This window comes from Oreochromis aureus, linkage group 1 (assembly GCF_013358895.1).
Source record: "Oreochromis aureus strain Israel breed Guangdong linkage group 1, ZZ_aureus, whole genome shotgun sequence".
NCBI classification, from domain to species: domain Eukaryota; kingdom Metazoa; phylum Chordata; class Actinopteri; order Cichliformes; family Cichlidae; genus Oreochromis; species Oreochromis aureus.
Window position 1 is genome coordinate 23,357,758 of NC_052942.1, and position 14,419 is coordinate 23,372,176.

The 14,419-nt window shown below is 42.8% G+C and overlaps 1 protein-coding gene across 2 annotated transcripts; it reads left to right on the plus strand.

Annotated features, from left to right (window-relative positions):
• The first annotated feature begins 4,639 nt into the window (after positions 1-4,639).
• Positions 4,640-14,419, plus strand: sltm (SAFB-like, transcription modulator). 2 transcript variants are annotated; one of them, XM_031758087.2, is made up of 20 exons: positions 4,640-4,796; positions 5,876-5,963; positions 6,362-6,417; positions 6,525-6,552; positions 7,842-8,436; positions 9,045-9,088; positions 9,187-9,299; positions 9,412-9,561; positions 9,664-9,761; positions 9,845-10,005; positions 10,093-10,193; positions 10,282-10,338; positions 10,427-10,581; positions 10,679-10,859; positions 11,334-11,458; positions 11,870-12,043; positions 12,170-12,481; positions 12,579-12,726; positions 13,147-13,301; positions 13,392-14,419. In XM_031758087.2, the coding sequence occupies exons 1-20, from the start codon at positions 4,662-4,664 to the stop codon at positions 13,501-13,503; spliced, it is 2,988 nt and encodes a 995-aa protein (XP_031613947.2). In that variant the 5' UTR covers positions 4,640-4,661; the 3' UTR covers positions 13,504-14,419. The 2 variants fall into 2 exon arrangements, with proteins under 2 accessions (XP_031613947.2, XP_039466727.1); XM_039610793.1 differs by lacking the exon at positions 4,640-4,796 and adding an exon at positions 5,335-5,370.

The following is a 14,419-nucleotide window of genomic DNA, read 5'->3' on the forward strand; positions in this document are numbered from 1 at the left end:
GCCATTTGCAATTAAGAAATACATATAGTTTTCTCTTTACTCTTAAAGTTAACAAATATGTTTTTATATTTATCAATCTAAAAAATAAACATTTAGTCTGATTTGATGTTACAATTAAAAAGTGTTTGTGTTTTTATCTGAAGAGTATGTAAATATCTGGTTTCAACTGTATATTTGATGATGTTGGTGTTTGGCTTGATTGTCAGCACAAAGAGGGAGAGAGAGGAGCAGAGAGGGAGAGAGAGGAGCAGAGAGGGAGAGAGAGGAACAGAGAGGGAGATGGAGAATGAGGACAGAACAGAGATGGAACAAGAGCAGGTGAGACAGACATGTTAGTGAAATGGTTGTTTGCCAAAACTCATCAGAACATGTATCTAGTACCTGTTTCTTTTTAGATACCATTTGTTACTTTTCAAATTCTATATTTATTAAGTTATGCAGGCTTGTTTGCACAACAAGGCTAAATAATTATATAAACTTTTCTCAATCTAAATAGTGTACTTTGGTAGAATTAAAAAAATAAGTGTAGTGCAGGTCTATGATGATTTTCAGTGCTACTATCATCTAGTTCTGATTCTGGTTCTGTCTTGGTTAAGTCCTAAGTAGTCCTGATTTTGAACTGTTGTAGTCCTGTTTTAATTCCGGATCAGTTCTGGGTCTGGTTGAATTGGGGTTTAGTCCCTGTGTTTTGATACAGCCCCGACTTTGTTCTGCCTTGCTGCTTAATTAAAAACTAGTTTAAGGTGTCCTGCATATGTGATATTTATTTTTTTCCTATATGAAGTCATTCTTTTTTTAACAAAACTCAAAACGGAGCCTAATAATCTTTCAGTTATTTCTACCCTCACTTAATTTCCTTTCGCTGCTCAGCTCTCACACCAATCACCAATCACAATATGGAGGGATAATATCATTATGTGAAAAACAGAGAGGGTGAGAGACGCGACAGTCAAGTGGAGCGTGCGTCTGTCCTCTCAGTAAGTGAGTGAGACAGTAGACAGCGGTGTGAGGGCTGTGCGAAAGCAAAAACACATAAATATGCCTGACACCCGTAAACGAAGCAGCGTCTGGCTGGAGTTTAAAGACTTTTTTTGTCTCGGTCTTGGTCTTGGTCTCGTCTCGACTCGGTCTCGGTCTTGGTCTTGGTCTCGATACCCTATTGTCTTGGTCTTGTCTTGGTCTCGATACCCTATTGTCTTGGTCTTGTCTTGGTCTCGATACCCTATTGTCTTGGTCTTGTCTTGGTCTCGGATTAGGCGGTCTTGACTACAAGTCTATTAAGTGATAAGAACAAGTAATCTGATGTCCTGTAATCATTATGACGCTATAATTTGAGATACAATAAATAAAATAAGTTTTTGTACAAAGTATCGGTATCGGATCAGTATCGTTGATACCACCTTGAATTTTACGTGGTTTCGGATCGGAAAGGAAATCAGTGGTATCGCACATCACTAGTGGACAGCGAACCCAGAGCCTTTTCGAAAACATGACACATTTTAGTCATGTGATGCAGTCATGTGACCAATTAAACTAAGATAGCGGAGACGTTACACAGCAGTTGTTTTGTTTGCTCTCAATTTTGACAGCCCTATTAAAGATTAATATCTCTTTGTACATGCTCCAGATAGCTTTTCTTCAAATTCTTTCATTCTCACTCGCTCTTGCAACTTTGTTCTTTTGTGTTGCTCGCACCTCATTGTTAGTCCATTTAAAAAACTCAACATTTTTCCTCAACATTTTGGCACAACGTTTCAAAGAGCCGGAAAGTAAATAAACGGCAGACAGAAATGAGGCAGGTCGAATAGTCTTGGGTTTCACGCATGCGCAGTACTGGAACGTAAGCGTTTTTGGCCGTTTCAATGTGGATGAACAACTCCGTGAAAACGCATGAAAACGATAGTGTGGACGCGGAGCATTTTCAGACTTATACGCCGTTTTCAAATTTATCCGGGCTAGTGTGGTCGTAGCCTGAAGCTGCTGGCCCGGATGGTGTCAGTCCCAGGGCCCTTAGGTGCTGTGCTTCCCAGTTGTCTGGAGTTCTACATCGGATCTTCAACATGAGTCTGAAACTGCAGAGGCTCCCATCACTCTGGAAGACATCCTGCCTGGTTCCTGTCCCTAAAAAGATTAACCCGTCGACCCCTGGTGACTACAGGCCAGTGGCTCTGACTTCATCTGTCATGAAGATGCTAGAGAGACTCATCCTGAGACAGCTGCGTCTGCTGGTGGAGCCTTGGCTAGACCCCCTGCAGTTTGCTTATCAACCCCGTATCGGCGTGGAGGATGCCATCATCTACCTGCTAGACCAGGCTTATTCTCGCCTGGACATTGTTGGGAGCACCGTGAGGGTCATGTTCTTTGACTTCTCTAGTACTTTTAACATGATCAGACCATCACTGCTGGGGAATAAGCTCACGGAAATGCAGGTGGACGCCCCACTGGTAGCTTGGCTCACTATTTAACAAGTCGACCACAGCATGTCCGACTGAAGAGCTGCCGCTCAGATAACATCCTGAGCAGCACAGGTGCGCCGCGGGGAACTGTCCTGTCACCATTCCTCTTCACCCTCTACACATCTGACTTCAGGTCTCAGTCATGTTATCTGCAGAAATTCTCTGATGACTCTGCCATTGTGGGCTTTATCAGGGATGGACAGCAGGAGGAGTGCAGGAGTGTAGTGGACAGCTTTGTTGAGTGGTGTGAGCTAAACCTTCTACAACTTAACATCACAAAGACAAAGGAACTGATCATGGACTTTCGGAAGCATGCTCCTCCTCCTACCCCTGTCACCATCAGAGGGGCTGATGTGATCGTTGAGGACTACCGGTACCCAGTTTCATCTCCCCATCACATGCTGCTACTCTTTTATTCAACTACATAGAACTATTTCACTTTTTAGAGTCCCCTGCATTGATAGTTAAGTTATTTATTTTTTCAGGATATAGTTATATTGTTACTTCGTTAGAGTTATTTGATATTTTTCACTATCCTACTGTATATTACTGTATACTACTATTCTTATTGTATATATTGTATATGTTATCCCTCTGTTCCTCTGACTCTCTTGCTGCATTGAGCATATGACAAAAGAATTTCCCCTCGGGATAAATAAAGTTCTTATCTTATCTTATCTTATGACAGTCAGTGACTGAGTATAGGAAGAAGAAAATAAAGTTGATGTTATTGAAGTGTTGAATGTGCTGAATAATGAAATGAGTTTAAGCTGATGAGTTAGAAGTGGGTGTAGTGGGTGGTTATGAAGTAGAGGAGGAAGACAGGAAAACAGCAGAACGTTAACACGTTAATGTGTCATCACGATTAATGCGATTAAAATTTAATGCATTTAACTCATCTGGAGTGCAGAATGGACAAACTTTGGACAAACTGCCTGAAATGTGTTGACAGAGACATTTCAGAGATTTTGAGTCACTTTGCGCTCCAGATGCATTAATTGCGTTACAAATTTTAATCGTGATGACGGATTAATCCACGTTAACGTTGACAGCCCACTTTTTTGTGATCTCGACGGTGAGGTTATCGCACACAAAAATACCCCACAACATGCTGCAGAGGAAAAAGAGCACAGCTGTTTAAAACTCAAAGGGGCCAATGTGACAGGTTCACTGGAGGTCAGAGTGAGATGGTGACGTTATTTTAAGCATGAGAAGTAATTAGTTCAGAGAGCTCAAAATGAGAGAAGCAATCAGAATAAATAGCACTTATTAAAGTTGGTCCACTCAGTGATTGGGCTGTAATCAATATTTTTTTCTAATAGTTAAAATTGTATATATAGAGAAAATCATTAAGTCTTTACTACTCAGAGCTAAGGCCATACAAGGCTCAGGAGAGTCGTGACTCTCTGTAAGCCTGGCCACAGCGCTAGAAAGAAACCAGGGCTGCTTTTAATAATGTAATGTAACATAACAATATAATGTAAGTATTTTTCCCCCCAGGGCAGTCAAAGGTTTTGTGAATAAGTGGAACGCTGTTTCATCTCCAGCTGAGGGACACTAGAAGGAGCTGTCTTGCTTAGTAATTACTTTGTGATAGTATATGTACACCCTTCAAGTAAAAACTGTGTCACTTGTTATGGAAAGGTTTTATAAGCTCCTGCTTGTCAAAGTGATGACACAAATACACATCTATGTGCAGGCAGGGTGGAGCATGTGGAGACTACTGTCAGGGGTGATTTGTGACAGAAGGCGAGCGGCAAGAATAAAAGGGAAGGTTTACGACATGGTACTGACCTGTTATGATTTATGGTTTGGAGCCAGCAGCGCTGACAAACAAAAAAAAAAGAAAAAAAAAAAGACAAGAGGCCAAGATGAAGATATTAAGATTTTCACCACAAGTGACCAGAATGGTTAGGATTAGAAATGAGCATATGTATATATATGACAAAGGATACTGAATATGGAGCCGGAAAGGAGAAAGACCACAGAGGGAGGTTCATGGATGTGACAGAAGAGGATGTTAGTGATAGGGTGAGATGGAGGCAGATGATCCGTTGTGGCTATTCCTAAAGGGAGCATCCAAAATAAGAAGTATTCGCCTTAACAATAGATGACGGTGAAGCATTTAATCAGTAACTAGTGAAAACCAACGAAGAAGACGCGGGGAGTGTTGCGCGCGCAACCATTCCGTAATCTTGAGGTAAAATGGCGTCGGGTGCCATTTCAACCGAGTGCAAGAAGATATCGGAATTAAGAGTTGTTGATCTTAAATCGGAGCTCAAGCGAAGAAATTTGGACACCTTTGGTGTGAAGAGCGTTCTTGTCGCGCGACTTAGACAGGTGAGTCAGACGGAGCTGTGTGCAGAAACGATGACCGAGCCTGGCTGCGCGGTGCACAGATGCTAACGCTAATGCTAGCCCGTGTAGTCACAGATTTCCCATCGATTCTAGCGAGCAACACTCGTAGTTTCATTGCAAGAGTGACCGAGTTTGTTTTTAAGATGCATTAAAGCTGGCGTAGATATCTGTCGGGAAATATGTCGTGTTTGTAGCGCGGACCAGAACCCAAAGGAGGTTGTGTTGAAGTGTATAAAAATGTTAACGCTCGCCTTAAATTAGCGGGGGTGCCCAAACAAAAGGCCTGTTTATTCCCCCTTCGCCTCGAAACGTCAGACGAACGAGGGCTCTCTGGTTCGATGCCGCATTTGAGGACCACTTAATCTCAGCGCAAACAGATGCAGCAGATTGCGCGTGATTGATCCCAGGTGCTGGAAGTGTGGATTTTATTGTTAAACTACGCATGCGCTCATTGTAAGTCCGGATCTAAATAAGAGCGCAGTAGCTGCTCTGTTTTTTGGTTTTGGTTTTGCTTGTTTTCGATTGAGTTTTCACGATGAGTACTGACACATCCAGGGTACGAATAGAATTGTTTGTTTGTTTTTGTTTTTGTTTTAATTAATATAGCCGAACATGTGGTTGGTTTAAACAGACGGAGGAGCTTGTTTAATAGATTTTTAGCTAAACGTCAATGCTGTCTGATGTTGACATTTAAAAGTCGGTCTCAGTGTCCATGATGATCTATAATCCGCTTTGCTGCCTAAGAAGGAGCTGAGCTATAAATATTGTTAATATACGCCGCCGGCGTGCTTTTTTTGTGCGCATGTTTCCGCAGTCTTAAAGCAAAATTTGTGAGCCGTCAGTTGAATCGCAATCAGCTGCGATGCGATATTTCAGCCTTGCATATAAACCAAACCAGAGTGTGAATAATCTGTGAATAATGGTCAGTCACTGTGCTCCGGGAAGCATGGCAAAAGTTCAGTGTCATTGCATTTATGTATCTCTCTTATTACGTGCCAGCTGTTTCATTATTTAATTTGCATGCTGATTAATTAGTAATTCTTGCTTGATTGTTTTTTAAGGCTATTGAGGATGAAGGTGGCGACCCAGAAAACATTCAGCTCCAGCTGTCAGCTGAAACACCAACTCGCAAAGGCGGAAAAGCCAAAGGTAATCTTGCTTTCTTTTATAAGAGTCAGGTTGCCCCAGGTGTGGTCAGCGAGACCCTGGCATCCTCTGTTTGTCAGAGGAAAGTGTGTATTTGGTGAGTGGGTGCTGGCTGTTACCCAGTGACATTCACAAAGAGGGTGTTGCACCAAATACCTCCTTGCGATTGTTTTGGTTTCCAGCAGATTGACTGACCGGCCTATTGGCCTGCGTCAGTGGGGCTTTACCAGTCAATTCACAGTGACTGCCAGCAGCCACATTCAAACAACTGGGGAGTACACATTTGTACTTATGACTGGAGGTTGCCAGATGGTCACAGACTGTGTGACTGGGGCCTCAGCAAGTTCATGTTTTCTAAATGTTTTCATGTTGAGTTTTAATGTTTTAATTTAATCTTTTAGGAAAGAAAGTGGATTCGGATTTGGACAACACCGTGGAAGATGACAATTTTTCCAAGGTGACTGTACTAAGCACATCTGTTGGTGTTTGCGACATTGACACAACCCGTTTTTGTTGTTGACACTGACAGCCTTCTTGACTCACCTGAGTGTTTTTGTTTTCTAGGAGGCTGAAGAGTATGAGTCAGAAAAGGGTATGTATGATGGCACACCAATCCCCAATGCTAACATTTGGATCCCCCCTTTTTTTTTTTGTCTTTTTCAACAGCTAACTCCAGGTACAATCCATGTATCATGTGGTATTTCATGCTTCCGGTAGCTACTGCATCTATCTAGGTTGCAACACATAAAAGGAGGAACAAAGACCTGATTAATTGAGACATTTCTCAAGATCGAGTCAAGGTTTTTTGTTGTTGTTTTGCATCGCATGTCAGTCATTGGATACAGGATGCCTGGGTACCCGGTTTTCTTGGATTGCTCAAAATATTTAAAAGAAAACCGTTGGTTGCTTCAGTGAATTTCTGTTTTTAGTGGCATTCGTCTCCCTACATCGCCTAAGGAAATGAAGATTGAATATATTCACTGTGTTGAATGAAAATTGGAGGCAGCACCAGCTTGTAAGATTCGAGGATCATTGCACTTTCTTGTTGTCGCTGTGATTGACAGCATGATTGGACAGGACCTGTAAAATGTGTGTTGGGTAGATCTGAATGCTTCACTCCATTTGCCACAGGAAACGGGAACCTCATGTTAGGTCTTGGCAGGTGAGACGCTCTGTGAATGAAGTCGCTACATGGGTTGACTCAAGGACTGCGACATTCATGTGAGCATGTTGTACACGTACAGAAGCTGTTTCTCAAGAAGCAGAGAGAAACCAGCCCCACCATGATGTGTGCAGTGAAGATACCACAACATGTTGAGCAAGGATAGACTGTCGTACACAAAGGGATGGACTCTTTCTACACTGCATGGGTGTGACTGAATGGACACATTACAGCGGGTTGGATTTGATGATAACTTATCTATTTTTACATTTTTTTCCCCCCATATAAAACCTGCTAAGAGAAGACACTTATTATACAAGAAATGCTGGATGATAAAGAAGATATCCTAAAACTCAGACGACTTTCCATGAACTGACACACCGGGAATGTATTTTGGCTAAATGGAGAAAAACCAAAAGATGAACTGATGCCATTCCTCCACATGTGAACTTTCTGAAGAGCGACCACGACTTGTCGTAGGACGTATCCGGAATCGAATTCATACTGAAGTACTTCATGTGTCAAGAAATGAGAAGCACGGAAATATTCCCACATGTCCAAGGAGTTGTGTGTTTTGTGTCTTCCTGTGGTGTCTACGCCCTCGATGACCATTAACACTAAATGTGCTTTCTATTCTACTTTATAGGTCAAGTAACATGCGACATGTCAAATGTTAAAAGTTGTGTTTTTGCCATGTTTATCCTTGTTAAATCCCTCAGATGTAACTGATACAGATGATGGTATTCGTGAAAATTCTAAGCCTCCACCCTGTGAGGACAGCCTCGCTCACTCTGAGGCTGAACCCGAGACAGACGCTGTGGCGGCTGAGGCTGATTCAGAGCCTGAGCCAGAGGTGGACGCTGAGCCCGAGGTCGATCCCGATGCTGAACCAGATGCGGATGAGGATCCAGAGGTCGAGCCTGAAGTGGCTGAGATGGATGCTGAAGCCATGAATTCCTCTAAAGAAGCCGAGGAGGATCACCTATCCGTCTCAATCCCAAATGAAGATGCCATCACTCTGGATGTTGATGGTGACGACCTCCTGGAAACAGGTAAACATGTGAAACTTCCAGATTCAGAGGCAGAGAAGGGCACTGATGAGCCAGAGGCCTCTGCTGAGACGAGCCCAGACGATGACATGAAGGCGGAAGAGTCGGAGGGCCACAAAGATGGTAAGAAGGACGATGGATCCCGTGGCGAGCCCATGAAGAAAGACGGCCGAGACGCCACAAAGAAAGTGGAAACGGGTGATAAAGAGAAGGATTCTGGGAAGAAAGGCCCCTGCACTACTGGGGCATCAGGTCAAGCAAAGAGGTTTGTCTTTCTATGTCAGTTCTTTGATACTACTACCAAGTCCAGCTCACTAAGAACGCAACATTGTGGGTAGCCTCAAGAAATATTTTTTATTTTTTAAAATTTTTTTTGCCATGAGGGAAATGTTCACTGATGTACCTAATCCTGCCATTTACTGCATTGATTTATTTCTCTGAAGTTGGTTAAAATGTGACGGTAACCACAAGCTGAGAGAACGACTCTTATTTTGTTACTTTGGCCTTTCCAGCAGTTTTTAAGCCTTTTCCAGTTTCTACACAAGGCAGTGTAAAAGAGCATTAGTCTCTGTGATGACGTTTTTTCCCCCCTTTGTGGCCAAATGATTCGCTGAAGTTGAACAAACCTCCGAAGATTTCATTGGTCCAGAGAATAAATTGGCTGACAACTTGACCCCATCTCACCACTGGAAAAATCAATGAAGCCTTTGAGACATTGTTTCAGATCCACGTCTTGCCTAAAGGATTTTTTTTTCCCCCTCAACAGAACCACGAGTTATTTTATTCCACTAGCTGTGTGCCTGTCAGCTTACGTCATGGTGTTATTTACCGTCATTCATTTCCTGTTTGTTGTTTCAACCTTCTGCTTTTTAGCTCTTCAAGAGACAGAGATGGAAAAACTGCAAAAGATGAGAAGGGTAAGGATGTTTTTAGAGAGGAAAATGTACATATATTCAGCGTGGTGTAGTTTTTTGTTTTTCTAATACTGCTGCTGTTTGGAAAACATGTTTATTAGGAGCTGTAAGCGGCACCAACACCGCCAGCTCGTCTCGTAACATTTGGGTGAGCGGTCTTTCTTCAAACACCAAAGCAGCTGATCTGAAGAACCTTTTTGGCAAATATGGCAAGGTAGATAACTTCTTTTTTGTGTGTGGGGTTAATTAGTTGTCGTTATTTTTGAGCAAAGAAAATATTCTTAGAATTTTATGATTGACATCATAGAGAAAAAAATTTCCAACAGGTTTTAAGTGCCAAGGTGGTTACGAACGCTCGCAGTCCTGGTTCGAAATGTTACGGCTTGGTGACGATGTCGTCCGGCACAGAGGTGGCACGCTGCATCTCCCACCTGGACTGCACAGAGCTTCATGGACAGCAGATATATGTCGAAAGGGTTGGTTGAATGCATCCTGGTTCATTTCTTCATAGAGTAAAACCTTGGCCCTGTATCACTCATTTTTCATTGCTGGTTTTTGTTTGTTTGTTTTGTATTTAGGCCAAAAATGATCCCTTCAAAAAGGAGCCCTCAAAGAAAGAAGCAGAGGAGAAGGCAAATGAAAAGCGCAATTCCACCGGGATAAAAGCGACTAACAAGTAAGTGACGGGAGGAAGGGGGAAAAAGTGCTAATGGTAATCGTCTGAAAGCCTATTTAACTTTCTGTCCATTTCTCATTTAGGCCACAGGCAGCCTACAAAAAAGAAGACAAGAAAGTTGATAAACTCTCTGAAAAGGACAAAGACGTATCCAAGAAGCAAGAGGCCAGAAGCGGAAAATCCAGCTCCGTTTCATCTGGTTCGGGACATGAAGGTGCAAAGAAGGATGACAGAAAGCATGGCCGTAGGTTTTAGCCCTCTACTCACCTCTGATTTTAGAGTGTAACGTAGCTGGTTTGTGGTCTTAATTAGCTTTTTGTTTTTTTAACAGGGGTAAAGAGCCCAAGCAAGATGATGGCGATAGATCACAACAAAGGAGAGTCTAATTTTGGCAAAATGAGACCTTTCAGAAGGGGAAAGTATTTTGACAAAGTAAGAATTATTTCTGCTTAATTCTAAACACATTTTAAATGTTTGTCTTCAGATGAATAAAAATGTGCTCCGTTTGATACTTTTTCAGCCTTTTGTTAACATGAACTTTCAAAGACGGCCAAAAAGTTTGATTCCTCCCGAGGAGGTACGAAATTCTCTCTATAATTTTGTTTGTTTGGGATTAATGCGCTTTAGTTATTCTTTTTAAGCTTGAATTTCTATTTCCTTACTAGCTGGAGATGATGAAAGATAAAATGCGACCTTTTATGAAAAAGGGGGAGGAGCGGGACATCTTACCTTTTGAGAAAATTAAGGAGCAGAAGGAGCAGAGGATGCGTGAAAGGATGGCTCGTATGGAGCGTGTCCGTAGAGCCGTGGAGTTGCGCAAGTACGCACACAAGTTATTACATTTGCAAGATTTATAAAATGATGAGGCTGATGTATGTTTTGAGTTTCAAGGCGAGGGTTGTCTTGTTTGTCTTCAGGCGCCGTGAAATTGCAGAACATGAACGTCGGGAGCGTGAGCGTATCCGCCTGTTGCGGGAGCGGGAAGAGCGGGAGAACCTTCTCCGGGAGCGCCAGAGACTGGAGATGGAGAGGCAAAAACTGGAACGGGAGCGCTTGGAAAGGGAGAGGCTTGAGAGGGAGAGAATTCGTATAGAGCAGGTACAGCGTGAAAAATGTATCGGACTAACTTTTTATGTTATAGCTGTCAGTTAGCACGGCTAGAAATGGTGGTCACAGATGTAGCAGTCTACTAACCCTTGCATGCACTGACTAATATTAGCAGCTGGCATTCAAAAGCTGCTGTCAACATATTGGTAATATGAAGCTTGTAATAGATGAGATGTGGTGGCAAATGCATCAGAAACTGCAATAGCTGTGAGAAAGTTTGCTGCCGCTTCAACAAAGTTGGGTACAAAACTTTAAAACTGCCCAGCAGCAGCATGTGTGAGACTCCACGTTAGCTTCTTGTTCATTAGCATTTAAGGGATAAAGGGTGCTAACCTGGTGAGGCAAGGGCGAGCTGAGGAAGATGGGAGCGGCTTTATCACCTCTTTAAATCTAAATCAAATCTAACTTAATGGTGTAACCGCAGCCATGTTTTTAATTGTTTAAATTTGTATTTATTTTTTTCAGGAAAGGCGGAAGGAAGCGGAGCGCATGGCCCGTGAGCGCGAGGAACTGCGGAGGCAGCAGGAGCAGCTTCGCTTTGAGCAAGAAAAGAGAAACAACCTGAAGAGAGGCCGTGAAGTGGAACACGGGTACATATCGTTTTGTCTCTCAGCTGTTTTAATGTGAAGACGAGTGTGGATAATCATTTTACTCGCGTCTTTACCCATGAGTTACATTTGTTTTAAAATGGAAACTGAGCAGCTGATGAAGAGCTTAACAGCTTTTTCTTCTGTTTTCTCAAAAGTAAAATTTTAGTCAGTTTGAATTCGGTACAGAAAATATCATCATTGGGTCTGTGTGCGCGCAGCACAACCATAATCTGAGAGTTTTTGGTTTTCATTAGGGGAGGGAGCGCTGTTATCGAGTGGCATTTACATAATATGTAAAGTTTGTGAGCAAACGTAATGTTGTGTTTATAGTGGTAGCTAGTGTTATCTATATTACAGAGTGACAGGTGGCGTCCCGCGCTCATGACTCAATGTCTGTATTCGATGTTTCAGTCGGCGAGACGACTCCTATTGGAACGGCAACAAGAAGATACAGCCCGAGTCTGACGCCCGTTTGAATCAAGGCTCCAACTACAACCGGCAGCAGAACCGCTTTACAAACTTCACTCCCCGAGAGAGAGGCCGCTTCCCCGTGACCGCCAGCCAACCACCCAACACGTATGACAGGTACACGTTTAAACTACATTAGTTTACTAGTGTACTAATGTAGTTGTTGGAATTCTTTATGGACTCCAAAGAAAGCTTTTATTGCACTTTCTGTGAATTACATTTTGGTCCTCTTTGTGTTCCAAGACGAAACCGGTTTGACGGCGAGCCTGAGGTGAAGAAGAGTCGGCCTGCTCCTCACAGAGAAGGCTCCGGCTTTGATCGCTACCACAAAAACTTTGAAACGGTCCGCAGAGCTGAGCCGCCGCCACCTCCACGGGCTGAACTTCGGGACACCGACCGCCGGGACAGAGATGACAGACGCCCCGCTCCCATGCACGATCGCCCTATGGGAGCAAGAGCTGCAATGCCGGGCATGTCGCACAGTCGCGCACCGAGGGATGGAGGGCATGGATGGAAGAATGACGGCGGGATAAACTCCAATAAGGGAGATATGCGGTAAAGGAAAACTCCTGTTTAAAGATTAAGCATTATTAGTTGCTTGATGGTTTTTGAAAGCTAATCTCTCTTTGTAATCTCTTGCTGGGCTGAGCAGCGGGCCTATGCGCATGCGTGCAGAGCGATCGGGCAGGGATGGCCCAGGTGTCGGTCCAGGTCCTGCTCTCAGAGGAGGCCACTCTATCAACCGTGAAAGGAGCTTTAATGATCGAGATGAAAGAAGACCCATGGTGATGAGTGATCAGGTGAGCTTACCTTCTGAAAAAGGAGTGCCGTCTTTCCCTGATCCTGTCTTTCCCTGAAATGGAAAACATTTACATTTTAAGTTGGTTTTCTTCTATATGAGAGACCCAAACACATCCTATTTTTCCTCACTTTTTCTGGAACGCAAAATTAGTTCATTAAGAAAGCGTGGGTGCACGCTTTCTTAATGAAGGTTGTTTATTTAACTTGTTATGAAATTTATTATACAAAATTCAATGACATACTTTTTAAAATTCATAGTCTCTTATTTGTTTCTTTGTTTTTTGAAATTGTGGAAAGTAATCTTTAGTTTTGGAACCTATTTAGTGATCGGAGTAATGTTCTTACGGTTCCACTTTCATTGCTCAGATGACCATTTTTGTTTTGCCGTCAAGCATTCAGCATTTCCTTTGCCTCTGCAGCCTTTCAGCTCAGGTCGCCAGGTCGTAGTGGAACGTCACGGCAGGGAGCAGGGAATGAGGAAGGAGTGGCACGGTGGCTCAAGCTCGCAGCGTGGAGGCTTTTCCGATAATCGCAGGATGGGGGACTCTCGGAGCGCCATGATGCCGCCTTCCAGGTATGCTGCATAATGGAGACCTGTTGAGAAAGCAGAGTAGCGCGCTTCCCTTCTATCCTTCTCAGACATGACCTTTTTGTCTTTCTGCAGTCACTCTTCGTCTGGAATGAGCCGAATTGTACAGATCACCAACAACTCCATTCCCAGTGGCGGCACTGTGGGGGGATTCAAAACCTTTAAAGGAACGCCGCGGCAGTTCTAACCACAGCCACAAATCTGCAGCATGAAAGCTCCTGAAGATCTGAAGACTTTTCTGAACTTTATTTTTAGATTATCAACTTTTTTTTTTGGGCGGCACGTTTGTGCACACAAGGTTGATGACACTATTTTATTTTGTATAGACAAGTGTACCTCAGTGTAGGGCTTTTTCCTGACAGTTATGCTGTTACCATTACACAACCCTGTGCACATGTTTTAATAATATTTAGAAACCTTATTGTACAGCTCTGAGTCTTTGTAACAAGTTTTCAAGTGATGTTAAGGCTTCTCTTATTGAGTGTTCTCTGTACATTTTCAGTAGCCTAGCGTCACACTCAATTTTCCTGTGTAATATGTCTTATTTTAGCGTATTATAGAACCCGACATGAAGGGATAATTGACTCATTTGGAAGTTTCTCAGATGATGAAAAGAAATATCTTTTTTGAAAAGTCATTTTTGCTGTGGATGTCCTGTTTTTGTAAAAGAAATGATTATAAAACTGTAAAAGAGCCTGCATTGTAGCAGAATACCTCTCATAGGCCACGAATTGAATCACAGACAGGTCTGTGTCTAAATTAAAATTTGACTTTCAGGTCAAACTGCAGGGCATTCAGTGGAGGTAAGCGAGCCTTTTAAGGGCACACATGGCTTTTGTTTGCTTATTGTTACTTCAGTGAAATATGAACATTTGCTTTTCAGCTTGTTTTTTTTTTTTTTTCCTTTTTGTAAAATTTGTATTGTAGAGACATCCTGTGTCCATCATTGAACTCTCTCATGCTAGCAGGAAGTATCAGTGTAGAAGGTTTGAATCTGAAAAAGTGCACAAGATGGGTGAAACCTGCCCTTTGAAGGGACCTCATACTGTATGTAGACTTTAAGCTTCGTGTCAACTGTGACTAAACCAACACCTTGCCTCTGT

Excerpts from the sequence above, each read along its gene's own strand:
- sltm (XM_031758087.2), top strand. The coding sequence starts at position 4,662 with ATGGCGTCGGGTGCCATTTCAACCGAGTGCAAGAAGATATCGGAATTA. Across the intron at positions 10,006-10,092 it reads GGATGACAGAAAGCATGGCC|GGGTAAAGAGCCCAAGCAAG; the intron begins GTAGGTTTTAGC and ends TTTTTTTAACAG. Across the intron at positions 13,302-13,391 it reads GCCATGATGCCGCCTTCCAG|TCACTCTTCGTCTGGAATGA; the intron begins GTATGCTGCATA and ends GTCTTTCTGCAG.